This window comes from Nycticebus coucang, chromosome 3 (genome assembly GCF_027406575.1).
Source record: "Nycticebus coucang isolate mNycCou1 chromosome 3, mNycCou1.pri, whole genome shotgun sequence".
NCBI lineage: Eukaryota > Metazoa > Chordata > Mammalia > Primates > Lorisidae > Nycticebus > Nycticebus coucang.
Genome location: NC_069782.1, coordinates 122,658,333 through 122,675,619, shown reverse-complemented (window position 1 = coordinate 122,675,619; position 17,287 = coordinate 122,658,333). Strand labels below are relative to the sequence as shown.

The window sequence follows — 17,287 nt, the reverse complement described above, 5'->3', positions numbered from 1 at the left end:
CCACCACAATGCCCGGCTATTTTTTGGTTGCAGTTTGGCAGGGGCCGGGTTTAGAACCCGCCACCCTCGGTATATGGGGCTGGCGCCTTACCGACTGAGCCACAGGCGCCGCCCCAGCCCAGGTCTTTCTTATCATAGTTTCTCTTCACTCCTCCAGCCTCTAATCCCAGCTCCAGCTTTCCTTTTTTCTGCTCCTCTATTCACAGAATAAACCAGTTTTCTCGACCCAGTGTTTGTGTTTCTTTCCCTTTGTTCAATGTGACCCCCAGGTTTCCGGAAGATCTCATTTCTTCTCAAAGCAATTATAAATGAACCAGGTTTTCTCGCCCCCCCTAAGAGGAATCACAGACAACAGCGTGCTGCCAAGTACAGTAGTATAAAAGGTCTCGCAAGTCGTCAGGGATGCCCCAAAGTGGGGCACATGGAATGGACTTCACAGAAGGCTGGAAGAGAGTCCTGTTGGAGGCCAAGGCTGGGTCAGCGCGAGGGCAAGGTGCTGGCTGACCTGGGCCTGAGGCCTAAGACCTATCTAGGTGTTTACAATTTAGGAATCCTGTTTGCCCTTCCTCTCTCCGAGGAGCCCAGCAAGAATCTCAGCCTTCCTCTGAAGTTTTCCGGTTTAATGAATTAGGGGTGTATTAGACCTTTTGGCTAAAGGGAAGAAACAAATAACTGGGCCTGTAAACAAACTAATTTATAAATCAATGAAAGAATTTTACCAAAAAATTCTTGATTTATGTAGATTTTAACCAAGTGATTAAACTTAGTATCACCAATAATGGGACAAAAATGGCATCCTGATGTGATATAATGGAAGTAATCAATATCGCCTATGTCATGTCTGATTAAACAGTCAACTTATATTCAACAGTGACAAAATGTTCGCACAAATCCAGACTATAGGATGTTCTTTGAAACCGCTGATTTCTGTAAGAAAGAAATGAGAAACAAATAAAAAAGGAAATAATATTGTTCTAGATCAGCGGTTCTCAACCTGTTGGTTCCGACCCATAGGAACTGTATTAAAGGGCCACAGCATTAAGAAGGTTGAGAACCACTGTTCTAGAGAAACGGAAACTGAAGACACAAACAACCAAATGCAATGGATGGTCTTTACGTGGATCCTAGACCAGTTTTAAAGCTGAAAAGAATTTTTAGGAAGACGGAGAAATTTGAAAATCAACTATATGTTAGATATTAAATGTCTTGGGTATGATTATATAAGATGCCTTTGCTCTTAGCAGAGATGTGCAAATGCATTTTGAGGGAGTGATGTGTCATGACATCTAGAACTTTCTTACGAATGGTTCACAGTTTTAAAAAAGGGAAAGATAAAGCAAATGTCCCCCAAATGGTAAAAATTGGTGAACATAGCTGAAAAGTTTTTACTATTCTTTCAACTTCCCTGTAGATTTGAAATATTCTAAGTTAAAAGTTGGAGGGAAAACGTCTCCATTTGAATAAATGCTCATTCTATTTTTTTAGGATTAATGTTTACTGGCCTGGGATGATAAAATCTCTGTATACTAATATTCATCTCCTAAGAATCAACCTTTTTTAAAAATTTCAGATTAATATGAGGGTTGAACAATTAGGTTACATTATTTATGTTTGTTAGGTAAGGTCTAAGTTGTGGTTGAGCCCTTCACCCAGGAGGTGTGCCATATACCTTTACATTATGTTGTTGTTAGGTGAGAGCACAGCAGTCCTTCTCCTTTCTCCTCTTTTCCTCCTTCCTTCCCCCCCCACTTGAATTTAATTGTGTGTTTATCTTGTGTGGGCATCTACTGGTTTCGTATTAGTATTGAGTACATAAGGTACTTGCTTTTCCATTCTTGTGATACTTCACTAAGGAGAATGATCTTTAACTCCATCCAACTCTTTTTTCCTTTTTGCAAACTGCAGAAGTGGGTTTACCATGAAACTTATGTTTGCAATATGTTCACATGGTTAAACCTAATTTTGAATCTGTGTTTTGTATTTTTTAGGAGGACTCCCCAAATTATAGCACCAAATCCCACTAAACCTCAATCCTCTGCTAACACTGAAACATTTTCTTTGTTGTTTTGACAGTTGTTTTTCTACAATATCAACATGACCCCTTCTGAATTGATGGATGAGATCATTAGCATCCGGGTAAGGCAGGGACAGTGGGAAGGTGCCATACACTCACTGCCAGCCAGAGCCGATCACCTCTTCACTCTTCTTTCTTCCAGGTTTATAATTCCCACTCATTGCGAGCAGATTGTCTGATGGGGGAATTTAAGGTGGGTGACAACAGTCTGCTTCATTCAGCTTATATAAAGATGGGAACTTTCATAACAGGAAATTTGATTCCTGGGCACCCATCTTGGTGACATCTTAGGATCGTTTGTAAGGGGCCAACACCATGATCCTTGCTGAGGGCTGCCTGGGGCTTGCTTACTTCTAAAGTCCAACACTTAGCCATGGCCTGAAGCAAGATGCTCAGCAGCTGCCACCTGAGGCCCTGCCAGGGTTCCCTCTGTGCCTGGAAGCAAATGCACTGGTGCAAAGGGAAGGAGTACTTGACTATGGCAGGATGCCCAACATCCAGCTGCACGTCCCCGTGGCCTAGAGCTCCATCGACAGCCAAACCAGACAAGATATCCAGGACATTTTTCTAAGAAACTCTGTCTTCTTCCCAACAATTCTACATGGAATAGGCTGCCTCCCAAAGAAATGAGCCAGGTGCTAGAAGTACTAGAGGATGATCTGGGCCAGGCAAACCAGTGTTCATACCCTATCTGCCACTAATTAGCCACATGGCCCAAGGGAACTCCTCACTTAACCTATCCAATCTTCCTTTGTTTCTTCATCTGTAAAATGGGTCATTGCAAAGATTAAATGAAATAGTATATGTAAAGCAGCTAGCACAGCACCTGGCACATTGTGCTGCCCAGTTAACGGTTATATTAATATTGGCATTAGCTGGAAGAAGAGGGAGAGGAAGATTACACAGAAATTTGGATCAGGTGAATTTCTGTACAATGACCAATGGTCCCAGTTTGCCTGAGTCTTTTAGTGTTGAACCTGGGAAAGTCCCAGGCAAACTGGAACATGCTGGTCACCTTACTTCTATGGTCCCTTCCAGCTCTAAGACTAGCTCATTCATTCAGTAGTGACTTATAGAGGGTCTTCTATACACCACATATCAGATAAGGCATTGGGGATACAGAGAGGGTAAGGTGGAAAATGTTGGTTCTGAGAAAACTTAAGTCTAGTCAAGAGCATTCTATTTAAATATAATCATGATGGTTTCTTTATAGTGACTAGACTAATTTTAAACTTTACTTAAACTACTTTAAATTATTTTTTTCCAGATCGATGTTGGATTTGTTTATGATGAACCTGGTGAGTAATGTTCTCTCCACCAATTTGAAGTCTCACGTTCATGCTTTCTAACACTGAAGAAGATTCTAGGAATCAAGACAATTTGGCAGGAGATAGAGGGGAAGAGTCTAGGAGTTAAAGTCAAAGAAATTTTAAGTTATTATTTTGATGGGGTAGAAGAGAGGATGCTAGTGAGAATAAATAACAGTAACTAAGTGCAGATGTCTAATTTTTTATCTTAACATTCATGAGTAGGTACTTTCTCTGTTTTGTGAGGATATTTTGATCTTATCAAGGTCAAATTATAGAACTAGCTGACACAGCTTAGGGAGTCCTGTTTGAGGCACACCAGGACAGGATGGTGGGGGTGGGGTGGGGAAGAATACAGAACAGAGGACATTAATATGGAGATTCCGCGGGGAATTTGGTGTGTGTGATGAAGCTTTGAGGAAGACGCTTATCTTATGGCAGACAAAATCATAGTCCTGGCAGCATTTCTTTAGCGTGCCCTTGTCCTTTTACTCATTTATGTTAGGTCATGCTGTCATGAGAAAATGGCTTCTTCTCAATGACCCCGAAGATACCAGCTCAGGTGCTAAAGGTTACATGAAAGTCAGCATGTTTGTCTTGGGAACTGGAGACGAGCCTCCCGTGAGTCCCCACAGTCTCTGTTTTTTATACTTTTCACTTAAAAAAAAGACCATAAATTAAGCATGTGGGTATCAGTAACCATGAGATAGAGCGCGGCTTGGAATTCTTGGAATGATCATGGAATTCTTCATCATGGAATTATTGTTCTAGCTTACTTAGTCTCTTTCCTGGTGTTCCAGAGTGAGCATTTAATTCAGAAATGATTTGTGTGTTTCTCCAACTTCCTTACCTCGTGATCAAGACTGACTTTTATCTATAGAGCTTGCTTGCCAAGTCACGCATTGCTTCCTACACAGTTAGTGGTTATTCTAGAAAACTGGGCAGCAAACCAGAGATACTAAGCATCTAGAGAAATTTGGAAGAACATCAAGAACACACACACTTACACTTTACTATGGTGCTCCTAAAGTTACAAAAGGACACACACCTATAAGCACTGATTTTTGTAGAGCAGTTTTGAGGTTGAAGGAAAACTGGTGGCTGAACTCTTAAACCCAAATCACAGAAAATTCTAATGCAAACAGTTCTGATTGGTTTCATTTTACAAGCATTAATGTGGTTTTTTTCTAAGTGCTGCTTTTCTATATGTATAAAATTAATGGTGTGTCCCCAATAGGCTGAGAAACAAGACCGTGATAGTGACAGTGATGATGTGGAGAGTAATTTGTTACTCCCTGCTGGCATCGCTCTCCGATGGGTAACCTTCCTGCTGAAAATCTACCGAGCTGAGGATATCCCCCAGAGTACGTATGGATTTAATCTTGCCCCAGGAGTATCAGTTATCTTCATGATGAGATGTGATAAAATCAGATTCTGAATAGTGATTGATGCATGCATTTTGGGCCATGCATTTTCTTCCTTTTGCACCATATGTTTTTCATGCACTTCTTTTCATTCGTTCTGGCCCCACCAAAAACTCCCTCAGCAGGCTCAGGGCATGGCCCACTGGTTGCTGATCAGTGTTCCCGTTACGCACCTGCCTTTGGACCATTCTGCTCTTTCTCTTCTTCACCAATGTCCTGTACTTCCCCTTATTCTAGAGAATGCTAAAGAGAATTGCGCAGTCAGCACTCGCAATCCATTTTATCCCAAATTAAAAGGTGAACTTTTATCATCAAATAAACGCGTTTGCTAACGAAAATAGCTGAGCAAAGAGTGGTAAAGTCCCAATGACTAGAAATCTATTGCTATTGTATTATGAGATAGATTTAGCAAAACATTTCGTACTTGTAAGAGAATCACTTATGGTGATTCCATTTCTAGAGGCTCATCCCGTTCCTCCTCATTGCTGACTTGGCCTGGCATCTTCACTTAACTGCTTTTCCCAGGCCTGACTTTATCCTGCCAGGCTCTGGGACATAGGACCTTTCTCCAAGTGCACAGGAGGTGGCGCCCACTGTGCAGACCGTGGGTCCAATTCAGGATTTGTTGCTTTTCCTAGGAACTCTTCTCCCTTTTTTAAGACCCTGTAGTGCTTCCCCATACCATCTTCCCTTTAGAAATATCTCAAAGGAAGTAAATCAGTTAACCTTACATTACACTTTCCATGCTGACCTGTTTAATTGATTTCTATTCCCTTTTGAGTTTGTTGAAATGGGTGGTAGTTGAGTGCATGTGTTATTAATAATTATGCCACATTGTCTTGAATTTCTCTGAAAAGGGCAGACTAGACTTATACCATTGTGACCTAAAGCATCTTTTCCAAATTGGAAGCAGGGCTAAGTTTAATAATTTCCTCTTACCCTGACTGAGTAAATTTTATTCTATTTTTTTCCCTCCATAAATGGTCCAGGCTCAATGTAATAATTTATCAATTTATTTTTCAAGGCGCTCCTGTTGATTTTAAAACTTTGTGGAGAAAATATTTTCTTTTTCTTTCAACTAAGACAAAAAGGATTTCACTATTAGCATTTGCCACCTGGGGAAACAATTCTTATTGCAACTATTTTTATGTAGAAGAGAAATTTTTTATTTTGCTGAATAATTTCTGCTCTTTTAAGAGAACCAGATTTAATTTCTCTGGTGCAACATATTCTTTTCCAGTGGATGATGCCTTTTCACAGACAGTGAAGGAAATATTTGGAGGCAATGCAGATAAGAAAAATCTTGTGGATCCTTTTATAGAAGTTTCCTTTGCCGGAAAAAAGGTTTGTACGTGATTTAAATGTAGATACCTCTAAGACTAAATATTTAATACATTGTACTTTCCCTGGAGTGAATTCCTGCTTATTCTTTGTTAAAATAGCCCCCTAATGTGCTAGGCACCCAGCGGGAACCCAGATTATCTGAGTCTGAACATGCCGGACTTCCCCACAGGTTTATTTTGGAGTGTAAAGTATGCAGAGCTCAAATTAGAAAATTCAATCTTTTGAAAAATGAGAATAGTGAAAGCTACCCCAGAGATTTTGGAATTCTTTTTTAGGTTCAACCATGCTATTAATCTGAAGCAAGCTCCCTAGCCAGCCACAAACATCCCTGGTAAATGTTGCAGCGTGGAAACCCCCACTGCCCAGCTGCCCCCTCAAGCCATGCCTCCCACCTCCCAGGCCCCAGTGAGCTGCTAAAACTGGACAGGTGGCCAGAAAAGTCCTACCTCACTCCTGTGAAAAGATCTGGGAGATTCTTGGTGTAGGGACGCCTAGGACCACTACTTTTCCCTGCAGAGATTGTTAAAGATTAGAGATGGAGATCCCATAGTGAAATATCAACAATATCACTGACAGTCGTAGGCGTGAAGGACTAGCATCTTTTATGTGTTTGAACCATTTTTTTATGAAAACAAGATTTGGCTCACCTCTTGGGGGAGGAATGCATTTATTTATTATATTTATTTATTATTTATTTAGTGTATTAATTATTTATTCATTATTTATTTAGTGTAACCTGATTCTTTGTACCCTCAATGAATCCCCAACAATAAAAAAAAAAGAAAAGCAAGATTTGGCAAACCACACACATGACTGGGTGTTTCTTTTCTAAAAGTGTTAGTGGGGTATAGTAGAGAAGTCTTCAGCTTTGGGGCAAAATGAGGCCTGATTTAAATTCAGACTTTAGGTTGGGGCAGTGGCTCACACCTATAATCCTAGCACTCTGGAGGGCAAGATGGGTGGATTGCTTAAGCACAGGAGTTCGAGCCCAGCCTGAGCAAGAGAAAGACCCTGTTTGTACTAAAAAGAAAAAAAGCTAGCTGGGTGTGGTGGTGCATGCCTGTAGTCCCAGCTACTTGGGAGGCTGAGGCAAGAGGATCATCTAAGCCCAAGAGTTTGAGGTTGCTGTGAGCTGTGATGCCATAGCACTCTATCTAGGGAGACTGAGTGAGATTCTGTCTCAAAAAAAATTTAAAAAGAAAAGAGAATTCAGGCTTTACCCCACTCCATAGTTAGGCAGATGCTTTACCTTCTGAATTTTAATTCCCTGAACTTTAAATGGAGATAATAATCTCATAGGGCTGTTGAAAGGGTTAATTAATTGAGAAGTAATTGCTGTGAGCCTAAGTACCAGAGCTTGTCCCATATTCCGGGATATAGAAATGAGCATGTGGTACAGACTTTGCTCCCACGGGGCTTACTGTGGAATTGAAGAGACAGACAATAAATATGCAAACAAATAATTGAATGATTTCGGATAGGGCTCAGTGCTATGCAGAAAATAAAGCAGGGACAAGAAGGGATCGGTACAAAGGAGGGTAGTCAGCAAGGTTATCAGGTGGGACAACTTTGAGGAAGTGACATTTGAGCAAAGGCCTGGATATACAGAGGTCTGAGGAGGAGGGGCCTCCAGGCAGAGAGAAATGCGATGTAAAAGCCCCAAGGAGGAGAGACATTTGTGGCAAAGGAATATCCATGTGACTGCAGTAGCGTGTGCAGGGAGAAACTGGGAGATGTGGTCATCGAAACGCAGTGATGGGTGAGGGAGGGCTTCGCCAGCCAGGCAAGGATCTGGACTTTACTTTGTGTGTACTTTAAGGGCTCACTGAAGATGTTACACTGAGGAGTGATGTAAAAGTCAGGAGAGAAGAAAGAGGGGCAGTCGGGATATATGTAGCAGCCAACGGCTGGTGTCTGGGGGAGAAATATTTCAGGATCTGCTTGTAGACTGAAGTGTCAGGATCCATTAATGAACTGGATGAGGCACGTAATGGGGGGAGGGATGTTATGGCTGATTCTGGTTCTGACCTTGAGCAACTGGGTAAACAGGGAGGGGAAGACAGGAGCAGGAGCTGATGTTGGGTAGGCAGTGGGGAGGCTGGTGGGCAGGATCAAAAGATCCCTGTGGTTGCATTAATGATGAGATGCTTATCAAACAGTACGTATTCAATGCTCATAGCCCGGCATGGTGGCTCATGCTTGTAAGCCCAGCACTGTGGAAGGCTGAGGAGGGAGAACTGCTTGAGGTCAGGAGTTCGAGACTTGCCTGAGCCAGAGTGAGACCCTGACCCATAAGATAAAAAAACAACCCAGCCATGCTGAGCGCCTGCAATCCCAACGGCTTCCAGAGACTGAGACAGCAGGATGCCCACAGCCCCGAGTCTGAGGTTGCAGTGAGCTATGACACCATTGCATTCTGCTCAGGGCATAAGGTGGGACTCTGTCTCAACAACAAAAAAAGGAAAATAATCAAAAATAAACAAGTAAATAAACACACAAAAAAATGAATAAAAGCTAATAAACGTTACATTTTGCATTGTTACACGAACCTAATGTTAGAAACCTGACAATTTAAAAGTAATGAAGAAATCGTTAAAAACAAGCTTTTAGTGGGTAGAAAAAGCAAAGATCAATATTGAACTCATATTTTACCAAATTGTTACCAAGAAAAAGAAAGTTTAACCAGGTTACTAAGTGTATAACTAATAAGTAAACTGGCAGAGTCATAGTCTGGTATGCTTACACTGTAAACCTTTAGAAACTAGAAAATTAAAAAACTACCATTTTGCTTTGGTGATTTTGCAGGTTTGCACAAATATAATTGAGAAAAATGCAAACCCTGAGTGGAATCAGGTCGTGAATCTTCAGATCAAGGTTTGGCTTTCTTTTCTTATTTTTCTTTTTTAAAGTGAGAATACTTATTGTAATAGTTACTGGATAAATAGAGGAATAACTACTTTTTTCTGTTTCATTTTTATAGTTTCCTTCAGTATGTGAAAAAATAAAACTAACAGTATATGACTGGTGAGTAAAAAATAGTCATATGTCTAATTCAGCATTAAAGAATTAAACATTTGGATATTGTGAAACATTACCCTGGATGGTCTACCTTTCCAGTGTATTTGCTTTCCTTCCATAGGAAGGTGATAAACTTCTCCTGGAATTGTTTGGGTTTTTTTCCCTAAAAAAAAAACAAGAAAAAAATTAATTATGTTATTACAGAAAAGCTTTGGATATTTTGGCTCAACTGCTAATAAACAAAATAAGGAGAAAATGATTCAAAATGCCCCAAAATAAGAAATCGAGGATTTAAATATCATTAGGCGATCCAAAACAGACTCAGAAACAAAGTAAACCATTTCTTGGGAAGAAGCATCAAAATATTCTGAAAACAATTCTTTGTTATTGCTAGAAAAGAAAGTGAATAAAGCTACCTAACTGAAGGCAAAAGGAATTCATTGTAATGTTCTGTTGGAATTTTTACTAGACCAGCCTCCCAGCACCATTTGGCCATAACAAGACCACTCTTGGAAGGTTCTAGTTGAATGGAACATTTAAGTAGCAGCCCTTAGCTCTCTGAGAATGGAAACATGGGAAGTACCATCAGCACCACCACTACCACCATCATAATCATAGTTTATTGTGTTAGTTACCAGTTTTTGAGCACTACCAAGTGCCTAGCAATGTGCCAGGTATCTTACCTATGTTATCTCATTTCGTCTTTGGAGAAGCCCTATGAAGTAGAGACTATAATTAGCTTCATTTTACAGATAAAGAAACTAAGGCTCAGAGAGGTTGGGTGACTTGCCTATAGTCACTTGGAGAGAGACCCATTCAGGCTCCCACCCTGTCTGGCCTTTGGGCTCTGCAGTAGGCTGATTGCTGGTTGAGCCATCCCAGAGTTACCTGTAGTCACTACCAATGTGGCTTTTTTATTTTTCCCTGTCCTAGTCTGCTCGCCTCAAAGCAATAGCATAGCTTAGGGTATACAGACCTGGTTTAACTGGGGAATCCTTGGAGCCAGATCTTAGGTTACATATCCGTATGATATTTGTACAACTGAGGCAAAGATAACAATTCTCTAAATGTAGTTTAGACTTATCTGGATGGACAGAAAAAATTCAAACCCCATGCATGTGATTTAATACCTATAAATCATACATCAAAACACAAGTTTTGTTCAATTAGCCATTTTTTATAATCTCATATACTTTGCTATAATCTTTCCCCCAAATACTGAAACTTTGCTCTCTCCCATGGGGCCTTGGACTTCAGAGTGGCCAAGACACTAGATGGAATGGGGAGAAATGAAGCAAAGAGAATGTTGATAGTATGAGCCCAGTCTGACATCATTTTTATGGTTCAGACTCACAGGCTGTCTAAGGTACCCACAATAGAATACACAAAGTTATATATGACTTGTAGTCAGAAAATTTGTCCTTACCATGTAGGTAAGATTTAGGTTCTAGATAAGCAACTACACTCAGAGGAACAGCATCTATCTTGCAGTTGGTGCTTAGTTAATACTGGAATTGAATCAAGGGGAATTTTTCTCCCTGCAATGGAACATTAGATATAGGTCATTAAAATTGTTGGAAACTATCATAATAATTAATGTGAACATGGTCAAATAAGATATATACACCTATTTTGTGTAGTGTGATTATGTAATTATACTCATCATGTAATGTGCCTATAATTGATTAATGGATTTCATGACAATGGTATTGAGTGTGGCTACAGGCAAATTCTTTGACCTCTCTGTAAAATAGAAATTTTATAACTGTAGAATGAATTACCTGACTAGATCAGTGTTTCTAAAGGGTGGTTGAAGGACCATCTGCATCAGATTCAGTTGTCATATACTTATTAAAATGCAGACTCTTGGTCTCCACACTTACTGAATCAAAAACTTGGATGGGAGATGAAAGCAGGGAGTTTCCAGGTGCTTGAGGCCCATTGGACATGATGGTTCTCCAGCTCTATCTTTTTTTTTTTTTTTTTTGTCGAGACACAGTTCTACCCTATGCCCTGAGCAGAGGGCAATGGCATCGTAGCTCACTGCAACCTCAGACTCGGGCTGTGGGCATCCTGCTGCCTCAGCCTCCGAAGCCGCTGGGAATTACAGATGCTCGCCGCGGCGCCCGGCTGGGTTTTTCCATTTTTTTCATGAGTCGGGGTCTCACTCTCGCTCAGACAAGCCTCGAACTCCTGAGCTCAAGCAATCCTCCCGCCTCAGCCTCCCACAGTGCTGGGATTACAGGCGTGAGCCACTGTGCCCGGCCAGCTCTATCTTTTTAATTACTGAAATGAAAACATGTCTTCATCGGTGGAGGCCTTAACCTGTTCTTTTATACAGGGACCGTCTTACTAAAAATGATGTAGTTGGAACAACGTATCTACACCTCTCTAAAATTGCTGCCTCTGGTGGGGAAGTGGAAGGTAAGTCACTCTGCGGATCTGGAACAAGACAAGATAGAGCACTTCTGGAGAAAGAATGGACTGGGGAGGAACCTGGTTATAGACTTGCTTTCTTAAAAGCCAAATGTGATGAGCCTAGTGAATGGTTTCAGTGATATTTTGGTGATGGCCAGTAAACAATAATCAAAGTAACTAACAGTTTGAAGATGCTCCCATCCCAAGCCTCTTTCCCAGTAGCTGTTTTATAAATTTCTGAGTGTTAATACACAGTGCCAGCACCTTATTTTTTGGAGAGGCATTGACACAGGTCCACCCTAATGTAGCATTATTCTCTTCTCAGCTGATTTCCTTGGCAAGAACGACAAGGTCAGATGCTGATGAACAACATAATCTCGACTTCCTAAAATAATGTGTGTTTTGTTTTCATTCTTATAAGCACTGGTAGCCAATACACTCTTCTGTTGTTTTGCACACTTGAGAATTGCTATACCTGGCATTAAAGATCTGTGCATAAGCCATAAATTTTAATAGGGAATGAGAAAAAGAAGTTAAGATGATAAGAGAAAAAATGTAATGTTAACACATTAATACCAGCAATATATTTTGTTACCAAAACAAAAATTTTTGTAATTGCCAATAGATCAAATCAATTGAGAGATTGTTCTTGGGAAACTCAAGGTCCCTCTCATACAACTTGTTTAAGGTGTTTTATAGGTTTTTTTTTTTTTGTAGAGACAGAGTTTCACTTTATCGCCCTCAGTAAGAGTGCCTTGTCGTCACACAGCTCACAGCAACCTCCAACTCCTGGGCCTAGGCGATTCTCCTGCCTCAGCCTCCCAAGTAGCTGGGACTACAGGCGCCCACCACAACACCCGGCTATTTTTTTGTTGTTGTTGCAGTTTGGCCGGGGCTGGGTTTGAACCCGCCACCCTCGGTATATGGGGCCGGCGCCCTGCTCACTGAGCCACAGGTGCCGCCCTGTTTTACAGGTTTTGAATAAGCATTGTTAATCCAAGCAATATACAACAAGAATAAGATCCTGGTTATCTTAGGAGAAGATATAGATTTCCTCCCCCCAAAAGCCAGAAAAAGAAGGCAATTAGAAATTCCAGGAAAAACAAAGAGGTGAACAGAGACGATATAGTACAAATATAAAGTCACGTCTGGCATTATGTTAAGCAAATGGTAGAAGGTAAGAAAGAGATTCCATTTGACATTCTATACTGAGAAGCAGAGGGATTGTGATACCTGAGATGGAAGGAAATGTAGTCATAACCCTTTCCTTTTCTCTGCAGAGAACAATATTTATATTGTTGCTAGAACGTAAGCATGATTTTTTGTTTTTTATTTTTTTAATTAAACCTATAGCCAAAGCTCAGAACAGAGTATAAATGCCATTACCCATTACAATGTGAATGTATGGAAGATAGAGATAAGTGGGAGGGAAGGAGAGAGAAGGTAAGGGCAGGAGTGCTCATAGCCTCTTCTTGTCAAGTCAGGAATCCAACATAATGACTGCAGATGAAATCATAAAGCTAAGCCATGGAGGGATTAAACATCATGCTGTAGCTGTAGGGGAGGAAGGTAAAAATGACTTAAATCCATTTGTTATTAGTAGGAAGACACTAAATAATATCTAAAGATAATCATGCAAGAGATACTGGGATAAGCATTTTACCCAGTGCTATGGCAATAATATCCAAAAGAACTAAAAGCAGAAGCTGTTACAAGCGATCTTAGCTGATGTCTCTGAGACTTTCTCTCATTGCAGATCCTACAGACAGTTTGTTACACGGTCTCAAAAATAACAAGCTGTCATTCCTCCCACCCCGATCCTTCAAAAAGGAATGCTTTGAATAAACTGATGTACGATAAACTACAGACCTTTGCTTATGCAGCCTCACATTAAATACACTTAAATTTTCTGGCCGTGGTCCTAACTAAGTCAGCCTTAAGACAAGTACATGTTTTATTAAAGACATAAAATATTGGTTAACTTCACCGAGCGTCCTCTGGCCCTGCAAGCTCTCTGCTCTCAGATGCCTGCCTGTCTTGAGGGTGGAGATGGGGTTATTCAAGTGTGGTGGTCCTGTCACTTGTCACAGAGTTCTGAGTCATTTTTTCATTTAACTTGTGAAACTTGTATAAATTACAAAAGGGTCAAGTGTTTTGGGTTTCAATTTGGGATTCTTCTGATGTTGCTAAACCACTTACCTAGCACTGGATTTTATTAACTTTTTCAATGCCTGTTTTAAAATGACTGTGTTTTTCTTGTTGTGTAACCAATCATATTTTTACTATATAGATTTCTCATCTTCGGGAGATGGGGCTCCATCATATACAGGTTGATGATTTGTAATTTTGTTGTCTATTAGATCTTCCTGTCTACTATTACCTTATGAAAGGTGTATTAATTGATTGCTTATAGAACTTTGTTTTGACATTTTTGCTGTCTCAACGATAGTTTTGCCAGAGTAGTAATTTTTGTGTGTGTTGTGTGGTTGTTCTGCCTGGCTGAGCTTAAAACAAATATGCTAACCAGTCTTTGCTCTGTGTCTCATGTTGTTAACCTAAATGCACACCATCTTGTTTGGCTTTATTGCAAATAATTGTGAAAGATTAACACTTTTTGTTACTGTTTATGTTCAGTAGGTACAACTATGGGACCCTAACTAAATCAATTGTTCTGAAATGTATGAAGTAACTTACCCCCACTTTCAACATGGATCTCTAGGTTGGAAGATATTGAATGCTTTACACTTTGTGCCCTCGAGGTGTTTACCTCCCAAATGTGAGGGATCATAATGTGTTCTTTGGTCTGCGTAGAACTGGCCATTTTTTGCAAGTTTGCTCAATACTCTCACACATGTGGCCATCGCGACTCTCTTAGGGCAGATGTTATTGTTCCCCTAATAACTGAGGGTTCTGAGGTTTAGAGAGGCTTATCATCTGTCGCAAATGTGTGATTACCCCTGCCCCACGGATCTTCCAGGGTTGTGGTGAGAGGGAGAAGAGATCTTGCAAGGGGAAAACCTTTGCAAATTCTGAAGCTCTGTGAAAATACAAGGTGCTGTCATCTGCCTTTATGGAATTGACAGAATGCCCAAATCTTTGACAGAATGCCAAAATCAGTCATTACCTTGTAATCAGATTTAATTTGGATAGATATTAAGTAGTCCTTAGATTTGCAGTGAACTTGGCAAATTTGGAAACATGCCATTTCTTTATTCATTTGTTCAACCAATCAGCAAATATTTACGTACTCCGTGATAGAGCTAGGGCTAGGTATTTAAGAAATCAGAATAAAACATGATTCAATCCTGCCCAATCCTGCCGCTTCCCTGAAAGGAGTTTGTACTCTGATCACAGAGATAAGCAGATATGTTTAAGGTTCTAAGATTCTAAAAATGAAAATATAAAGTAATTATTTATAGAAATCCAAAATACCAAGGGGCTTCAGAGAGATGAAGGAAGCATAGAAAATATTGTTTTGAAAGCAGGTTGTGGCTAGGTCAGAGGAACTCTTTGATAGGCTAAATAATTTTCTTTTCTTTTTTTTTTTTTTTGAGACAGAGCCTCAAGCTGTTGCCCTGGGTAGAGTGCTGTGGCATCACAGCTCACAGCAACCTCCAACTCCTGGGCTCAAGCGAGTCTCCTGTCTCCACCTCCCAAGTAGCTGGGACCACAGGCATCCGCCACAACGCCTGGCTATTTTTTGGTTGCAGCCGTCCTTGTTGTTTGGCGGGCCCGGGCTGGATTCGAACCCGCCAGCTCAGGTGTACATGGCTGGCGCCTTAGCCGCTTGAGCCACAGGCATCGAGCCAATTTTCTTTTTTTTTAGGCTAAAGAATTTTTATTTTATTTTGTATAGGCTCTTTGAGAAGGACATTGGGAAGTTTGATGTGACAACTATGCATAAAATGTGTTAGGCAAGTTTGGAGGCAAGAAAAGACTTTGTTGGAAGGAAGATTAACCACATTAATTCATAACCAAACAAATCAAAGGACTTAAAATAACAGAAAAGAGATTTGGCTGGACAAAGATAATTTAACTTTTGATATCAGGGTGACATACAGTGGATTATTATTGGTAATTTGTATCTCCGTCCCTAGAGATCTTTAACAAAAGGCAAATGCTTGTGACAGAAAACACAGTTGCCCCTGGTAACCAGGTGGAGGTGAGATGGGCATAGACCAAAGCAAAGGCTGGAGTAGCGGAGGGTGCCCTTGTCTGAGATTCAAAACTCAAGATCTGGGCCTAAGTCTACCAACTTGTAGGACATTTGACAAGAGACACATCACTCCTGTTTGCCCATCTGTGATGTGACAGGACTAGGGTGCAATAGCTTTAACATCCATTCTTACTTGAACGTTCTGTGATTCAGCTTCTCGAAATGATTTCCTTCCCTCTCTATGAATCTCTGCTTTAATCCCCTCCTCTCACCCAACATCCGCTTCCAACCAGAATGTCCCAGTGCAAGGAAAGAAGTTGAAACCCTGCTGATGAGTGATCGATTAGTCAACTTTTCAAACTTCCATGCAGCAGACTGGATGAAGCCAACCCAATTTATACATTCAGTTTGGCCTGTTCATTTGTCTTGAAAATGATAACATGATTCCAAGAAACTTGTTAGAAAAACTGTTGGTCCCTCATTGGGTTTCCTAAGAGATTTGCAAACTGGTATGAAATATGGCACCCCGGGGTGACATCAAGTTTCACCCTTAAGCTGTCATGTATTACTTTTCCACATCTTAATTTTCTAAATTTTAGTTTAAATGTTTCATTTATCTTGCTTTCTTCACTGATATTGATGGTCAGCTAATTACCAGTGCACAGTTTCTACCTCTTCCTAAAAGTGTCTTCGCCCACCTAAACATGGAGGGAGCCTTGAGTACTGAAACTGATGGTGAGGTTGATGCCTATTCATTTAGGTCAGTTGTTTATTAATGGGCATTGTGCTCACCTGCTACTTTTCTCTTTCTCCTTTAGTTTTAAACACAGAATTGGAGAGGTTATCTGGTCAACTTCTCACCCGCAGCAGGAATTATCTTGACAGCATCCTGCAGAACAGGCTGAAACCTTTGCCTCAACATTTCTTCTGGTTGTCCCCGATATGATCTGCTCCATTGTTTGTCATTTCTAATTCACAGAAAGTTCTCCCTTACACGGAGTGAACCAAAGTTGGCTTCCTTGGAAATCCCAGAAGTGGTCCTGACTGTGCTTTTGGAGATAAATCCATCCCTCTTCCATATGGGGGCCCTTCAGGCTATTGGAGTCAGCTCTTGTATTTCCCCACCCTCACCTGCAATCTCCCCTTGCTTCAGCTATTTCCTTCCATTGCCCTAGGGCCCTTTACTGGGGGCAGTTTTACTAGTAGTTTTGCTAACACCAAGTAGCAGAAATAAGGAGTTTATCAGGTGGTCACCAGAGATAGGAAGTAATGAATGAGGATCTTTATGTCACTTATAAATATCAAACGGTCCTACAATCATAGGCAGGCAGTTCATTGTTACATAAAAAATTTTAAAATGTCAGGTAGTTTTAACGGCATCTGCAAGATTTATACTAACTGCTTGAGAGTAAATGCAAAGTTAATTTGATACATCATTTAAATGGCTTTCCAAATTGCCAATGACATGTTTAATATGATGCCACTGACAAACTTGCAAAAAATGTGAAGATCAATTGGAGTCTTTATAGTCTTTCATTCTAATAGC

The 17,287-nt window shown here is 40.5% G+C and overlaps 1 protein-coding gene across 2 annotated transcripts in view; it reads left to right on the top strand.

The window, feature by feature from the left end:
* MYOF (myoferlin) overlaps window positions 1–17,287 on the top strand; it is a 166,125-nt gene that overhangs the window by 71,452 nt on the left and 77,386 nt on the right. The window contains exons 8-17 of one of the 2 annotated variants that reach the window (XM_053582730.1): window positions 2,074–2,136; window positions 2,217–2,267; window positions 3,342–3,372; window positions 3,887–4,002; window positions 4,619–4,745; window positions 6,046–6,149; window positions 8,955–9,023; window positions 9,130–9,173; window positions 11,509–11,591; window positions 13,876–13,914. In XM_053582730.1, coding sequence (XP_053438705.1) covers window positions 2,074–2,136; window positions 2,217–2,267; window positions 3,342–3,372; window positions 3,887–4,002; window positions 4,619–4,745; window positions 6,046–6,149; window positions 8,955–9,023; window positions 9,130–9,173; window positions 11,509–11,591; window positions 13,876–13,914 — 727 coding nt within the window. The remainder of the gene's footprint in view (window positions 1–2,073; window positions 2,137–2,216; window positions 2,268–3,341; window positions 3,373–3,886; window positions 4,003–4,618; window positions 4,746–6,045; window positions 6,150–8,954; window positions 9,024–9,129; window positions 9,174–11,508; window positions 11,592–13,875; window positions 13,915–17,287) is intronic. The other variant, XM_053582731.1, reaches the window with a different exon arrangement.